Below are 17,645 nucleotides of genomic sequence, written 5' to 3'. Positions count from 1 at the left end.
ATAAATGAAAGATTCATTGTAACTTGAATGAGAACTTAATAAAAATAATTGCAAATAAAGTTAATAAAAAACACAATATGATAAAGGTAGACAATGAAGTTTTAAGAAAGTACTTTTATGTATCCAATTTACTAAAATCTGTGGACTGCATTACTTCTCTGCTACTTGAACTTATTATTATTTAAGTAATAGGCTATTAAAGCACCCCGACCTAAAAGATCTATTGTGCGCCTAAAGGCCCCATTAGGACAATTTTAGACTATTTATAAATGTTGTAATGGCTGGGAGCTTAATTTTACTTATTTGACTTGGGACTAAGATCCCGCTTCCAAGGTAATCGAGTCTACGTGTTGCCACTGCTGGGCAGTTGCATAGAATATGTTCTGATGTTTCTTTCTCCTCATAACAGAGTTGATAGGAGTCACTTTCTATCACACCTATCATCTTCATGTAGTAATTACGTCTACAGCGTTCTGTAAGAAGTTCAGTGTAGATTTTAATATCGTTTCTGCTAAGGCCAAGGATAGCAACAACTTTAATGTGATCAGGATCAATGAATCTTTTTGACAGTCGCATGCCTGTTTGGTACATGAATTTCAGAACTGGAACTGATTTTTCTTCAATATCTTCAAATATTTTTTATTTGAAAGAATTTATTTGATATTATAATATTAATTATTAATTGAATTTTCTTCCAATAGAGTTCAATATAATTAAAGTTGCCAAACAAAAATATATTTTTAAGATGTTTTTATACTAATAACTATATTTGTATAAAATAATATTAAAATACAATAAAAATGATTTTATATTGTATAAAAATATAAAATCGCTAAATATAGATCGTTCAAATGCATACCAAATGAAATTCCCAACCGTTTCTATTTTAGTTGGAATTTCTCAAATGACAACTTGCTCATAAATAAATTTAAAATGAAAAATTATAATTGCATCTGGGATTTCCTGCTAAGATCAGAACTTGTTGAGACTGTTCTCATACTCAAAAAGTGACTATACTTATGCTTATTTTTATATTTTATACCACTCAATAAAATTGTAACATAAAACTTACAAGATTCAAATTAAAAAACTAACCTATTAACTGAAAAGTTGAAGTGGCACGCACCTGTGAAAATTATTCCATCTTACTTAATATTTGAACATATAGTCTTTAAATACCTTTTACTTAATTCACACAAGAGTTTAATTTGTAATTTTAGCTGTCAAAAATTTTCATTTTGCATTGAAAGCAACAACAATTGACAGCTAAAATTACATACATGACAGCTGAAATTGCAAACAAAACTTTCGTGTGAATCCAGTATTATACTTTTGTTCGTTATAACTAAATAGATTTTTGTATCTTTATAGGATGTATCAAAATAGATGTTTAGTTTATTATATGTAGAATGTGCAAATATAGATTTGACCTATATAAACTGAATAAAGATTTATTAACATAAATGGCATTATATGTTTAGTTTAATCTGCCGTTTTATAGATTAAATCATATAATTTTACATTTAGTAGATATGTTAACAAACGAATTGATATGGTAGCGAAAATGCTCAGAAACACTTTATTGGATGGCATTAGGTATGGAGATATACGGACTAATTTTTTTGATTACGGAATTTAGAAACCGCCTATTCAGATTGATTCTATCATATGTTTACTAATTATGTTAAGCGTTAAATTCATAATGCAAGTATAGATGTGTGAAATATATGGTTTTTGACCTTTGTTGCTCGATAAATTTCTTGACCATTTCATTTCAAATTGTTGTGATATGAATTGACCAAAAAAGCATGCGATTTGTCACTAGTGGTAATTTTTTTATAAAGGATATTGTAGAGTAATTCTCAGCTATGCGTAGGCAAGCTATCGAAAATCATCTTAACAAGCTCCAATATTGGAATATGTCATATGAAATACATTTGAATGATGTTAAATTTTGTACCTAATGTCCAAAACCAAAAGTCCAAATAATGATATAATGCTATAAAAATGTGACCAAATTCTCAATCACAAATGTGTTTTACTACTTAAGCACACTTTATGAATCGAAAATGGATAACCCTGTGCGTACCTATATATATTGTGTATATGTCGATGATTACATTGTAATAAAGTGTTAGAGAGAAAATAAAAAGTATTTCGTAGCATCTTTTATATGCCTTTTTAAATAATAATATCCAGATAATGTTCACAGAGATTGTACATTCTTCATATGTTGGACGAAAATGTTCGATTTTGCTTTATTTTGATCAGATAAATATTTTGGTAGACTTCGTCAACCCTTTAAATATCATATATATTTTTATATACTTTTTAAAAAAGTACATAAAATTAAAATGACTAAATATAACAACTTTTAGTGCTTGATATATCATACCGCTCAGATATTATAGCAACTATGGTATCAATTGTATATTGTATATCACTTGTGGAAGCACTTGTACTCATCGGTTTTTCGTTTCCAAATTTATTGCGTTAAATACATACAACTCTTTATTTATGCGAATTGTTTTAACTTAACGTCATTGTAAATTTTTAAAACTGATTACATATTTCCATGTAAGAATTAAACATTATATCAAATGACATAAATCGATTTAATCTATAATTCAAATATAATACAGTACTATATATTTAAGACCCTTTGAATAGTTTGCAAAAGCCCTAATAAAACATTGTTAACTCTCTGCCACAACCGTCATATCAATTTACTTCATTTTTATAAATTTTTATATTTTATTTAAAGAATATAAATTAATTTTTAAACAAGACAAATTCATATCATATCTTTTATTAACTTCAACATTTGTTTTATTACCATCTCTATTTACAAGTCTTGAGAGTTTATAGCATGACACTCAACCCTTTTTGCATGAAGGGGGTCCCGGACAACACTCGGGATGTAGTTTATTACGAGTATCATAAGGCTCTAACTCACAATTTGGAATTCCAGGAACTGCTACACCACACCCATTAACCCAACCGCTCCCTTTTGCATCGTAACATTCCCAAGTCTCACAAATATCTCTTGACTTATATACTTCTCCAGGTGACAAAACACGATTTTTTATAACACATTTACCAGGATATCCTAAAACATTATTTATATTATACATATATCTGAATTAAGTAATTTTTACAATAAAAAGATGAATTACTCTTACTTGGATCGGAAAATGTTCCGGTGTAGGCATAACCGTGAATAGTTACAGCAAAAAATGCTAATAAAAGTGTACCGCGCAGCAAAAATTGCATCTTCTTCAATATGAGATTAAACTCAAACTAACGAAACAATCTCTGCGGGTTGAGTTTTTAGCAAAACTTGTGATTACCAATGAATTTATTGTAAATGCACTATAAAGTATATTAATATCAAAATATATTATCATTTAGTTATTGACTCTCTAAGTAACTCTCAGCCGAAACCGTCATATGAATTTATTTAAGTTATATAAATTTTAATTAAATTTTTTAAATCTATTTTTCAATCTAAATTTTTAGCCTACTGATTAATTTTTTTTTACTATTTTAGTTTATTGAATCTTCTCTAATGATTAGATACTAGCAATAAATGATTAAATCTTAAAATGCATGCATTACAATTTATATAGCACATACAAGTACAAGTAAGCAGTAATTCTGATATTAAGGGCCTCACCAAAAACGGTTCAGAGCTAATTTCGAAATAAGGAATAAAATGTTTCCGAAATTTAATTTGAATAGCTTCTACTTTATTTTGATTTACAATAAGTAAATCAAGTTTTCTAACTAAAGGAGTTTCTTGAGAATACAGCTTTTCAGGACATTCTGTTTTCAATTGTTCAGATTCAAAGTTTAAAATTGATTTCTGAGAATGTTTTCGATTTTGATATGTCACAGTGCTTTCATGTTTAGATTTAGTATTCTCGACTAATTCCTTTGCGATATTCGGTAAATTGTAGTTACAAAAAATTGAAGTCCATATGTCTTAATTGGGTTAATGGTAAGAAGACCTTATACACTACACTTGAAGGAGATTGAGTACTAACTTGTTAGATAATTAAGTTACTTGAACTTGTATTTGGATTATTCTTGTTTTGAATTGCTTTCAGTAAATTAGTCCTCAGTGTAAGTGAATGTCTAGATAGGTAATAACATTCACTAAAGGTACTAATATGCTATTTAGACTAACTAGTGGGCAGTTCCATTTCTGCTTGTTAATTTTAATATCTCATTGAATTAGTCATTTTTCTGACAGAAGTAGATGAACTTCAAGTTATCTTTAAACTTCTTAAAGGTTTTTGTGACAACATGAAACTACTGTCATTAGAATATTATTAAATAACCAGGCTATTTATTAATTAGTGATTAATGTGAACAAATTTGAAAAAATAGGCGATAAAAAAAATTATGTATAAAATCTAGAACAAAAGTTTTCTATATGAAAAATCAATTTTAAGAAGGAGAACGTATAGATTGATTGATAAAAAAAAGTACCAACTACTTTCTGTTACATTTTTGAACAAACATTTTCTTGAAAATCAATTTTAATCAAGTATATATTGATCATAATTATTTATGATTTCTACCATTTTTGAGTGTCTTCATAATTCTGTCGGTGTAAAAAATCAGCAAAAAATTTATCAGTAAAAAAATGTAGGCCATAGATTTTCAAAGGCTATTCAGGAAACCAATTTTTTACCATTAAGAGAGTTTTGCAGAGACCGTAATAAATGATAATCAGATGTTGCAAGATTCGGGCTATATGGTGGAAACATCAAAACTTACCACCAATTTCCGTACATTTGTTTCAAGTCAAAAAGGTTGTGTGTGAACTTGTATTGGCACGATGGAATACAACATCAAACAACAAATTCAATTTTATTGTCCAAATCTAGTGGCTTCCTTGATTCTTCCGGTTGATGAAAGAACTCCAACACGTAGCTCGTAATAAACAATTCCTTTCCTATCTGACTGAAAATCGTTTGGCATCTCAGACTTTGAAGTTGGTTATTAAGGGCCAACGATCTTTGAGCATGTACATTTCCATTAAATATTTTCATATTTATTCATTTTATATTTTCATATCCATTTTTTATCGTCCACAGTGATTTGCTTCAAAAAAGATTCGATTTTTCAGCAACTTTTCACTGAAATGCAGACTTCAATAACACCTTTAGAGACTATGTATTCCTTTTTTAACAATTTTGCCAATATAATCCAATTTTTAAGCATTTATTTTTCATAAAATTTATTTATTAATATTATAAACAAAACTTTACAAAATCTAAATTATAATATATATAATTCGAATATAATTTATTGACATATAATAGTTATCCCATAGCCTTCCGACACTATGCAATATTTAATAAAACATAGTTAATTCTCAGTGACTACCGTCATATAAAATTATTTAAGTTTTAAATTCAATTTAAATTTATTTGGAGTATTTAAATAAATATAATTCATTTTTTTTTGTCAACTCTATTCACAACTCATTTGAATCGCGTATACATTTAACCACATCTTACGTCCCTGTGACAACATTTGGGATGAGGTTGACTGTAATCATAGTCATCCATTTTACAATTTGATGGCACATTAACTGGACCACAACCGGTTATATCTCCAAGTCCATCTTCATCATAGCATGCGTATTCTTTACATTCGAATAGCGGTTGAATTTTTTGTCCAGGGGACAATATGTGACCTTCAATTACGCATTTACCTGGATGTTCTAAATTTATGAAAATATGTATTTATATTTAGATGTGATGTGTTTGTATAAAAGAAATTTAACTTACTTGGATCAGAATAATCTTTTACATACCAATCACCATTAACTGTTTCTGATAAAAAAAGAAATAAAATTATACCGTATAGCAAAAACTTCATCTTATTCCACTTCTATTAACGTAGCAATCGGCATCAACTGAATTTCTGGCAAAAATTTTTGATTATCAATTAATTTATATTAAGATAACCCTTCCTAGTGCATCTAGAAACAATAAAAATGCATAAAGAAATACAAAATTCAGTGCTTAAATACAGTGTAATCTCTATTATCTGGAATGATCGGTACCGTAAGCCAGTGGCGGAGCTAGACCAACTCTGGACATCGACGACATTAGAATTGAGAGGCCCCCTTTATAACCCAGTTGTAAAACTAAATAAGTTACATTCACTAATATGACAAAGCATGATTGAAAGTTTTATTGCTAATCTTTTACTTTTAGCTTCACATCATTTTTTTTTAAATTATATCATAATTTGCGCCAGCTGCTATTTTCGCTTGAGTTTATAGAATTTCGAATGGAGATAGTCTCTCTTGGATCATCATAATTTTCTAGTACGTCTTAATCAATTTTAAATTTGAAAAGCTTCTTTCCGTCGAAGCTATACTGACTGGAACTATAAACATGAATCTGGTTACTATATAAACATTCGAAAATATTTGAATATGGTTAATGCCATAATCAAACCAAATTGTTCAAAATATTTACTTAGTTCTTAGAATCCACAGTCGGTAACTTTTTGCGAGGCCCCTGTGGGCGCGAGGCCGTCGGCGGACATCGCTGACGCCTAGCGACGCCTCTGCCGTAAGCCTTTTTGATACTTCTGTTATTTGAGGTAAAAATGCAATATGTACTTTATTATTATGTATTAAAAAGAGATAAAATGAAACAACAATAAACCAAACTAAAAAATGTGAAACAGTAAATCACTCTCGCAGATGTATCTTATGTTAGGGTGTGCGCCACACATCTCCGCACCTTAGAGCAGTAGTCACTGGGTGAATCAGAATAGAAATCATTACTAGATGACTTAGACTAAATGGTCGAATAAAATTGAAAGTAAACATTTGATACCATACCATTTGGAATTAAAAAGTAAACGCCAAAGATACATAAAATTAGAAGAGTTCTCTCCGAGAGACCGAATCTGATCTATATCTGTAACGACAAATATTAATATTGATTTAACATTAATTGTTTGATTTAATTTATCGATATAGCACTGTGTCTATACTGTACTATACTATACATCAACGAGCTTATCTCTGCACTTTGACTATAAAAACTATGTTATCAAATATATAATCAATTTGAAGCAATAAAAAAGTAATACCTATTGTACTTATTGACATTGAAGATGTTTTATGTCATTATCAAGATCAATTAATATAAACAGAGTAATATTATTATTTAACATCAGTATTAAATAAAATCAAAAATAATGAGTATTTTCAAGCTATATGTTTGAATTGATATAGTATACCAGTTCGAAAAAGTATTAAGCCAAACTAAAGTAAAGCGTAACTAGCCAAACAATAAAAGCCAAAAGAACAACAATAACAAAAACTGTAACTACATCTATCAAATTTTAGCAAAACATACTAACATTTTTTGCTAAATAATATTCCTTCAACCACGCACCTTTATCTGCAAACTAATCGTTTCGCATATGTTTTTTACAAAACAAGAATTTCGAACTCATTGTTGTTCATTTTCATCATAAGATTTTCTTGTGCAAAATAACCTAATTTCATACGTTGAACCGTAAAGTTCCAATGCCGAAACCCTTACTACCAGAAAGTCAATAGAGATCAGACAATAAAAAATGGAAGACTTGACATTTAAACAATGGCTAAAGCCTCTGTTAGATTTGATGAATTGTTAATACCATGTTTCCACTGCTTACTTAGTACAGGTAACTTATTAGGACGTGTGCGAGTTAGGCTAAGTTGATTCTAAACCAAATGGGAGATTTTTTGGGATTGTTTGCACTGCACACATTCAGCCATTTATCAACACGTATCGACACATCACTAAATTATCGGCACAACTTAGAATTTTCCTCTTTTAGAACGCAACTTAGCCTAACTCGCACACGACCTTTAGTAAGTAAATTTGATTAACCATACAAAGGGATACAGTGATGAAAATTAATCAAATTAAATTAGAACAAAAATATCGAATGCAACCCTTAAAAATAAATTTCCCACAAGGAAATTACTAAAATTTTAAATATGTGTCATATATTTTATATGGAAAATATAAACAAACAAAAGTTGAGCTATTAACAAACGTACTGAAAAAGTAGATATAATACAATAATTATATATTTAATTTTTCAAGCTCAAAAAGTTAATGGCCAAATTAAGGAAATCATATGTCCTTTGTTTACAAATCGAATGTTAAAAATTACATGCTCCAAATACCACTTTAATAAAACCGGGAAAATATTTTAAAAGTAGTACAAGTTTTCAAATTTTAATATTGAGAAATAACTGGAACTGTTATTAAATAACAGACCATATACCTAAAATCCACTAAAGCTAATATCACTACTGAATGCCACTTCTTTATAGTTATAATAATCGATTTAGGACGACTCAGTCGGCCGTCCTAAACGTGATGCTACACCTGCTACCTATAGATCTCCACATCAAAAATATGGTTTGTAACAGCGCTGTTAGACTGAAAGCAACAGGCGTCTGGACGGAGCGAACATATGGACATAGTCGAATTCTAGGTACAGTTCCAAACTGTCTGTATATGATGACATCAGATTATCTGAATCTGTGCATAGATTTTGAAAGGATTTTTCAGACAATACTTCCTTCAAGAATTAAATGGAAAAGGAAAAATTTAGAAGCAAACTAGAATATCTCAACATATACAGATGGTTCGAAAATGAAGTGTGGGGCAGGAGTAGGGAGCTTCGCACCATAATTCTTTAATGCTTTATAATAAGGCTACGGTTTTTCAGACTGAAATTCTAGCAATTAGAGAAACCTGCCGGCAAATTGCAAGTCACATCGAGGACAGATGTAGTGTTGCCATTTTCATTGACATACAGGCAGCAATCAAAGCCCTTGAATCTTTTACAACAAAATCAAAGATGATAAAGGAATGTAAAGAAGCAATTGACTAGCTAAATCGGTTGGCTGATATCACCCTCATCTGGGTTCCTGGACATAGAAATATTGTGGGGAATAAGAAAGCTGACAGTTTAGCATGCTCTGGTGCCTCCCTGGATGTGTCATTTGCAGTACCGGTTTATATTACCCTAGGGACCATTACGAAAAGTACCTTCCTCTACTTTCTGCAAATGGCCAATAATAAATGGAAAGCACTTAAGTCATGTGTGACTTCTAGGTTAACATGGTCAACATATCATAAAAATAGATCCTCGGAACTTATCAAAACAGACCGCGTGAACTAATATTTTTTTTATCAATAAATAATAAATGTTTGCTATATGCCGTTCGTAAATACCTAAGCTAATTTCTTAGAGCTAAAACTGAAACTTTTGTGGAAGAGAGGGTATAGATACCTATATTTAGAATTTTCTGAAATTCAGGTGTCCAAAAAAAGTTTCGTCCAAAAAATTTTTAATAAAAAAGCCTTAATAACTTGAAAACGATACATTAAAATTATATAATATGATTCTATATCAGTATTCAGTTTATTAAATATAATTTCAACTAAAGAAAAAGCTGAAGAAGTAAGAAAGCTTCAGAAACTATGGTAGTTAATATTTTATTTGTTGAAATATGGTGCAATCATGTCCGATGCAGGAAAACTCCATTTACGACAAAATTTTTGTAACAACTTGTTTGGCATCATATATCTCGATAAACATTAAATATGGACACATATCAACCTCATCCCTCTTGCGGTCGACTTTATTTATTTATTAGATCAAAAAATTAGATCAGAATTTTAAGTGAGTTACATAGAAAACTCGGAAAATATATATACCTAATTGAGTATTACTAAGATTACTTGTTTGTTTTATTTAAAGTAATAGTCAAATTAAATTTTTCTTGGAATATAACTTTAGAGGGGTCAGGGTCAGTAAGATCCTTATATTTTTTTAGTTCATATTACTGTAAATTAAAGTCTTACTATATTATTGTATTATTTTTTATTATATAGTTATTATATAGTATATTATTAATACAATATGTATTTATTTTATAAATGGCTTTACAAGATATTTTAAAACTTTAACCCATTGCAAAAAAATTGAAAAGTTATATGATTGGTGTTAGAAACATTAGTTCGAGGAGTACCGACATAGTATATCACATAAAACTTCCGATTATAATTTTTTTTAATGTAACACCTTAACATTTAAGTTCAAATGCGGTTTGGTGTACAAGAAGGCCACCACCTAACACCTTAGGGATATATATAGAAATTATTACAATATTGTTTTACATTTTTTGCGACTTAATAAAAGATAATTACGAAATATTTTTTTAACATTTTTATACTTAAGTAAATAATGTAAATAATTTCACACAGAATTCGTTATGGCAAATCCAATTTGACTTGAACGAATTCAACTGTCCACCACAATCGCATGCATGAAGGCCAAATCTAATTCCAGGTGCAGTGAAATAAACAGATTTATGAGATTTGTACTAGAAGAAATGTAGGGATGAAATACGAAAAACTACAAAAGAACATATTTATTGGGTTGAAGGAAAAAATATCGAATTACCGCGTTGTCCTTACACAATTTCGTTGAAAACTATGAAACGCCTGTGGATGTGTGTATGTTTGCTATAGTGCTGTGTAAACATAAGGAGCGTTGCAAATTGAATTTATGCGGCTTGTTAGAATGCAATTAGCTGCAAGGCACATTTTCATTTTACTGATTTGCAGGGATGCTAACAAAATAATAAGTAACATTACATTCCTTGGTTGATAGAACGTCATGAATATTTGATTTAATTATAGGACAAAAAAAAATGAATTTTGGCTCATTTTAAATTGTTTACAATACAACAACATAAAAAAAGTAACATTTTTAGTAGTAAAATTGAATGCACATTTGCGAAAATTCAATCGAATTTAGCAATTTTAAACACTAAGTGCAAAAATGATAGAAAAAAATTAATGAAATTACTGTATACACACTAAGGGGTCCTTTTAGTGTTACAAATAAAGAGTGCTGCTTCAATTTCTTTACAGAAATCGAATGAATGTATTTATATCATTGAAGTGTGTATAATCATTTTAAATATACAAGTGAAACATAATTAATTTAAATTTTAAGTCTAGAAGTTTGTTCTTATTATTAATCTCTTTACAATATTACAGTTTTAAAACTAAAGACAATTTTGCAGTTTTCTTAAATATCTAACAATAATTAGAAAAAAAATTCTTATAATATTTTTAAATCTGTGTTACACATATATACAAATTACTTATAAGTTTATATTGTATTATTAAGATAGAAAGGTGACATATATTTAAAAAAGTTAGATCAAAATAATTAGATACTTATTTTAAAATTAGTGCACATAACATATAAGTACTTCCTTAAAATTATACAAAATAATATATATATTGAATTTAGCAGCAAAAATTTGAAATAAAATACATTTAGATAATAAAGAAATAATAGTATTTTATAAAAATTACAAAAAAAAAAAATAAGTATATACTTCATAAATTTAAATAAAAAAAATTAGGAATAAAAATAATAAATATATCTTAAAGATTTACACATACTTTTTACATTAATACTAAAAACATAAAATGACACAAAAAAAAATATAGTTATTAATTAGTCACATCTAACAAATTCTACTTCTTCCAGATAGAGTGGATCTGTTTCTTCCTCGCTTGAAGAGGTAGGTATATTAATTATCGGTACCAATTTATTATCTATTGATATTCTAGTTACGCTGTGTAATGCTTCGTTGGATGTTATCCGCAATTTCAGACCGCTCGAACTACGCGGCGTAACAACCAGTGTTTTCTTAGTTGCATATGATTTTGTTGACACATTGGTTTTGGGTCGTTTTGAACGTGAACTTCGGGGTTTACGCTTATAATCATCAAATGAATCAGTTGAGGATGAAGATGTTGGACGAAATCGTATAGCAGCACAAGTGCGACGACTTCGTTTCATGCCTATTTGTGATACTTCCACAGTCGTTGCATTACAAACAGTTTTACTTTCTTCAGTTTCAATTGTTTCTACATTAAGAGTAAATATTTTTATAAGCCAATTAATTATTTTTTATTATAATTCAAAATTACCTTTTATTTGACTTTTAAGCTTTTCCGTTAAGAACTTTTCATAGTTTAAAGGTTTTAGTAACACTTTTGGATTATTTAGTTTTGCATCTAATACAGCAGACACTGTTAATCTTTGTAAATTCACTTTTACTTGACGCTCTAGACATTCTTTTTTAAGTATCTCTAAACGATCGTATTCTGTAATTAACTTGACGTTCATCTCTATGTTTTTGTGTACACCTTTAGGTTGTTCTTCATTACTGTGATTATCATACAGATTTATCAAAGCATCATTATTGGTTTTAGACTCCTAAAAAAAATTTTTATTTATTAGAAAAATAATATTTTTAAACAGTAAAAATTCGGTTGAGCAGATACTCATTATGAGCCAACTTTTAGTCGCTCAAGACGTGTCCCAAGCCAAAAGGGATTAGTTGTGCTTAATATTATTTAAAACAAAGAAGTCTGGTATTAGAAAAATTATCACCCGAAATCTTCTAAGTATAAAAAAAAATGTGAGCCATCCCATCTACAACCTGCAATAATTACTTCACCGTTTGTCAGTTAATGCAAATGTTTTTATCTAATAAATGAGTACTTTAAAAATTTGTACATGGAATGCAACATCCCGATGTGGATGTAATGCTTTGCTCAGAAACACATCCAATAAAACAAAATTTTTTTCTATTCCTGGTTATTTATTCAATAAAACCAATCACCCTGATGGGAAAGCATATAGTGGTATAGATATTTTGGTACGAAGACGTCTAAAACACAATTTTCTGGGTACATATATTCAGAATTATATGCAAGCCATATATATGCACTAGACGTAATCTCTCCTGAGCAGCCAATATATCGGCCTGCAGATAAAAATAAAATATCAGACCTAATAGACTTCCCCGTGATCAAAGGCATAAGCAGAAATTTTATCTCAACATACACAAGCTGCGATTTTTTTTCTGGCTATTCTCCAGTTATATTTTGTTTACTTGATGGTTCTCAGTTACATAATTGTTCCTATAGCCTTACAAGTCCTAGAACAAACTGGCTAAAATATAAAAAGTAAATTAGTTCACACATACACACAAATTACAAGATAAAGAACAAATCTAATATTAAGGACGCAACCTCGGTTTAAAACTCTATTCTGATTTGAGCAACAGAAAACTCCACCCCTAAAGGCAACAAAGTTTACACATCCAATAAAGAACTTACAAATAGTAACAAAGACACTTTAGTTTTAGGTTATGGCGGCTGGCAAAAGTGTGGGTTCCTTTCAGCGAAAATTTTATTCAAGAATGCCCAAAGAAGACTTAGATCTGCATTAAGTAGAGAAACGAAAGTCAGGCAATATAATTATATACACAACATATGTCCAAACGGCAAAAACATTCATCCTTGTGGAATGTTAGCAGAGACATAAATTCTTCTATTGAATCCGATTCTCCAATAAGAAACTCTCTCGGAACCTGGGCGCGAAGCGATGACGAAAAATCTAACGTATGTGCTGATTACCTAAAAGAGGTGTTCCAACCAATCCTGCAACAGGACTTTATGACTTTCCCACTCAGCGTCTACCACATTAATATCACGGCCAATGATCATATTCAAATAATCACCAACAAATTAGATTTCAAAAAGGTACCGGTATATGCTAACATCTCACGCATCATGATAAAAAACTTACCCATTTTGGCCTTAAATTTTATCACATGACATATTAATGCCATTATTAAATTTGGCTTTTACTTAACAGAATGGAAAACATCCATGATTATTATGATTCATAAATCAGGTAAAGATCCCACTGTTTTTAAAGCTGAAACCATTCCTTAACGGTCAAAACCTAATACCGTCCCACCAGTTTGGTTTTATGAAAACGCATGGAACTATTGAGTAAGTGAATCGCTCATATATAAGATACGCTGCCTAGTACCAACAAACGTCGACTCAGTTTTAGAATCGTATCTATAGAACAGAAGTTTTAAAATCAAATGTATGAGACGCTTTGCTCCCATCTCATAAATAAACAGAAGTAGCAATTGATGCGTGTTAAAAACTACTTTATTTTGAAGATGTCTTCATCGGAACAGAAAGTTAAGCATGTATAAATTATTGGAGTTATTAATATAGTAGATGAAATTAAGCAATCCAAACTGTATGCATATATGAAAAAGAATATTCTTAAGAATTACAGGATTATTTCCAAATTACTACTACTACTTTTTTTTATTGTATTTTTATCTGTAAAATATATATAATGTTATAATTGTTTTAAAACTTACCACATCTTCTATAGGTTGGTTCATGTCATCAGGCTTTTCTGTATTTGAGATCATTAATTCTTGATATTTACTTATATTCAGACGGTTAGAGTTTTTGGCATTTTCGCACGAATTTTCATTAATACTTTCATTTTCAATAGCAACAGTTTTATGTTCACTATTTCTAAATGATATAGGCTTTTTAGTATGAATCTGTTTTTGATTATTTTTTATATTCTCGTTTTCACTTATATTGTTATGTTTAGTATTGTTTGCATTATTAATTTCATCTGTAGGAAACAGATCAATATTCTTAATATTGTCGGTTTTATTGACAATCATTGTCACATGATCATTTGAAGTGTTATTATCATTGACGATATCATTTGCGGTGTCATTGTCATTATTACCGACAGTCGTACGATCACTTGTAAGGTTATTGTCCTTATTGACGGTTTCATCGTCATTAAAATCGTCACTTTTATTTACATTACTACTGTTATTACTATTATCATTACCAATTTTGCAGCCAATAACACTTTTGCTGTCATTAATAGTTCCATTATTGTTAACAGTAACTTTATTATTCACACTGACGTTATCATTAGCAGTGTAGTTATCATTGACAGTCTCATAGTTTTTACCAGTGTCACCGTCGTTGACATTGTTAATGGAATTCAAATTCGTTTCATCATTGGCATATGAATCTATTTTCTGATCAATAGTGTTTAATATTTCAGGAACTTCATCTATAGTTACATTGGGGATTTTATTTGCTACAACCAATTCAAGTTTCATATTAACTGCCTCCAAGTTAGTAGTAACATTTTTAGTTTTTCCAATTTCTGAAAGTTTTCTCTTTTTCCTCGTTGTAGCTTCTTCTAAATTTTTATTTTTCGAATTCCTTTGCTCAGATTTATTTTTATTCTCTTGAATAGAGTATTCATTTTCACCAAAGTTTTCATGTTGTGTGTTACATATGGTATTTTGTACAATTAGTCTTTTTTCTTCTAGAAATTCATGTCCTTCGTTTGTCAAACTCCTACTCTTATTCTCATCAGACAGTGGTATGGATATGGCATGATTTTCCTGAACACATGTATGTTCATTTTCCTTTGAAGTAATGATATTCGCTTTCATATCATTTTCATTCAGGCACATAGATTGGATGCCATCTACTTTACTATCAGTAGATAACGTTTTTGTAGTTGTCAAAATTTGTACTAAAGTTTCCTGAGATTTATGTTTTATATTTTCTTCTTTTGAATTTTCTTCACATATAGTATCCTCACATATATTTTTATTGGCAACATTATGTTTATTTTTTGTTATATCTTTACTTTTAAATGATGCGGTGGAATTTAGATTATCACAATTATTTACAGGAGAGGGTGTATAGGACTTGCGGTTAAGAGTTTCATCATCTTCCAACATTACCTAAACAAAATAAAATAATTTAAATTAATACATAAATGAAATACAAAAACAAAATAAATAATAAAAATGACACAAATAACCAATTTCGAAATTATTGAATGTGATGAAATAGTGAGGTCTGATTAGTACTTAAATAAAGAAACAAAAATTACTATAAAAAAATAAACTAAAACAAATAAAAAAAAACGTTACAAGTAATTTTAAACAAATTATAAATTTTATCAGAATATAACTTACCACTTTTTCTTCTCCCGTTAAACCACTAGGCAAACCTGCAAATGTAAAGCATATATATAAAAATATCCAACTTATGTAATTAAAAAAATGCATTTAGAAGTCTAATGTTAAGAATGAAACATATTTTATATAAATAGTGATATATATATATATGAATTAAAGTATATATAAATATAATTAATATAACAGAAGTAAAATAATAAATAATAAAATAAAAACAAATATAAATTAAATTATAAAATATATAAAAATAAATTTATATAATCATCGTAAATGTATATTTTGGTATATAAGAATAAATTAATATATAAATATGAATAATTCACAATATCATTTTTAAACATTTGTTTACTTTTAAAAAGTTTAAAGTTTTAGTTGACGATATGTAATTTTTATGTAATATTATCATTTTATATAATATTATCTATAATATGCTATATATTATATATAGTAATATGTCGTTAAATATCAAGAAACAATTATATGATATATAACTACATATTTTTTTATAATATACTTTTTTATAATAATATAATACCTTTTAAATAATATATATATAATATTTTATAATAATATCAAGAAACCGATTTTCAGTTAATTTTTTTTTATTCTTTATTAGTCTCTTGCTTTTTTTTTACCAATAGTAATTAAAAGTATAAATATAAAACCCTACCTATTTCTTCTAAAGATTGTGCATCCATTTCGCCAGATGTCGGTCTACTAGTGTTTGAATTTATAATAGATTCAGAAACTATATCTTTTTCATCTGTTAAATTAGGTGATGCCAACTTTAATTTTGTATCAACTGATGCATTGATATGTGAAATATTTTCCTTTTCTTCTTCGTTATCATTACTCGCCAACACATTATCTTCGGTATCTTTTAAAATAGATTCAACTGTAATATTTTCAGTTACTTGATCACTTAAGTCATTTATTTCGCTGTTTTGAATTTTTTCTAACGTAACCGATAGACAGGTCTTCACACTGTCGTTACTGTTAACAGTAACGAAGGTTTGGTCCGCATCCATCATTGATATGATTTTATCATTTGTTATTTCCATTTCTTTAAAAATTTTGTCTCTGCTGCTGTTTTCCGTTTGTTTAAGTTTATTACTATCGTCGTTACCTACTTCATCAACTTCATGATTCTTTTGTTCTAGTGCTGCCTCTGAATTTAGCTTCTCTGTATTGTCAAGTGGATGACGTGATTCTTCTTTTTTGAGTTTTTTATTATCTAAATCAACTTCCTTCTCGCTCAATTTTTTCCTTTTACTAGTCTTCTTATATATGCACTCGTTATCTTGTGTATGGCTTTCTATTAGTTTTTTATCCTTATTTTTATGTGCTTCTAATGTAATACTGTGTTTCCGTTGTTTGCGTTTTCGTTTTTCTTTTTCACACGTTGTTATTTCTACGTGAATTTTTGTTTCCATATTTATTGAATCACAATTTGTGGAAATATTTGAGTGCGTCGTTTTCTTCAGATCACCCAGTTTCTTAAAAATACTCAAAGCATTTTCGATTTCGTTTGTAGCAATCGTTTCAGATTCGACTTTTTTCAATTCCAGATCATTAATATCCCAAACATCTAAAAATGATTTAAAGCCACTTGTATTATTACAAAATGCTGTGCGTTCTTTTAGTAGTTCTGTCAGAT

The 17,645-nt window shown here is 28.9% G+C and overlaps 3 protein-coding genes across 3 annotated transcripts; all 3 read right to left on the bottom strand.

Annotated features, from left to right (window-relative positions):
* Positions 1-2,793: 2,793 nt before the first annotated feature.
* On the bottom strand, positions 2,794-3,461 carry LOC119670432. The gene is made up of 2 exons (XM_038080689.1): positions 3,183-3,461; positions 2,794-3,109 (listed from the first exon to the last, which is right to left on the bottom strand). The coding sequence occupies exons 1-2, from the start codon at positions 3,271-3,273 to the stop codon at positions 2,877-2,879; spliced, it is 324 nt and encodes a 107-aa protein (XP_037936617.1). The 5' UTR covers positions 3,274-3,461; the 3' UTR covers positions 2,794-2,876.
* A 1,951-nt stretch (positions 3,462-5,412) lies between these two features.
* LOC119668894 lies at positions 5,413-5,955 on the bottom strand. The gene is made up of 2 exons (XM_038078571.1): positions 5,805-5,955; positions 5,413-5,737 (listed from the first exon to the last, which is right to left on the bottom strand). The coding sequence occupies exons 1-2, from the start codon at positions 5,893-5,895 to the stop codon at positions 5,517-5,519; spliced, it is 312 nt and encodes a 103-aa protein (XP_037934499.1). The 5' UTR covers positions 5,896-5,955; the 3' UTR covers positions 5,413-5,516.
* Positions 5,956-11,569: 5,614 nt separating this feature from the next.
* LOC119670522 (putative uncharacterized protein DDB_G0282133) lies at positions 11,570-17,637 on the bottom strand. Its single transcript, XM_038080800.1, has 5 exons — positions 16,659-17,637; positions 15,986-16,020; positions 14,333-15,748; positions 12,066-12,354; positions 11,570-12,002 (listed from the first exon to the last, which is right to left on the bottom strand). Exons 1-5 carry the CDS (start codon positions 17,419-17,421, stop codon positions 11,587-11,589), a joined length of 2,919 nt encoding a protein of 972 aa, XP_037936728.1. The 5' UTR covers positions 17,422-17,637; the 3' UTR covers positions 11,570-11,586.
* Between the last annotated feature and the right edge of the window lie 8 nt (positions 17,638-17,645).

This window comes from Teleopsis dalmanni, chromosome 1 (assembly GCF_002237135.1).
Source record: "Teleopsis dalmanni isolate 2A chromosome 1, ASM223713v2, whole genome shotgun sequence".
Taxonomy (NCBI): Eukaryota; Metazoa; Arthropoda; class Insecta; order Diptera; family Diopsidae; genus Teleopsis; species Teleopsis dalmanni.
The sequence above is the reverse complement of the archived record's forward strand: the minus strand, read 5'-3'. Positions and strand labels throughout refer to the sequence as shown.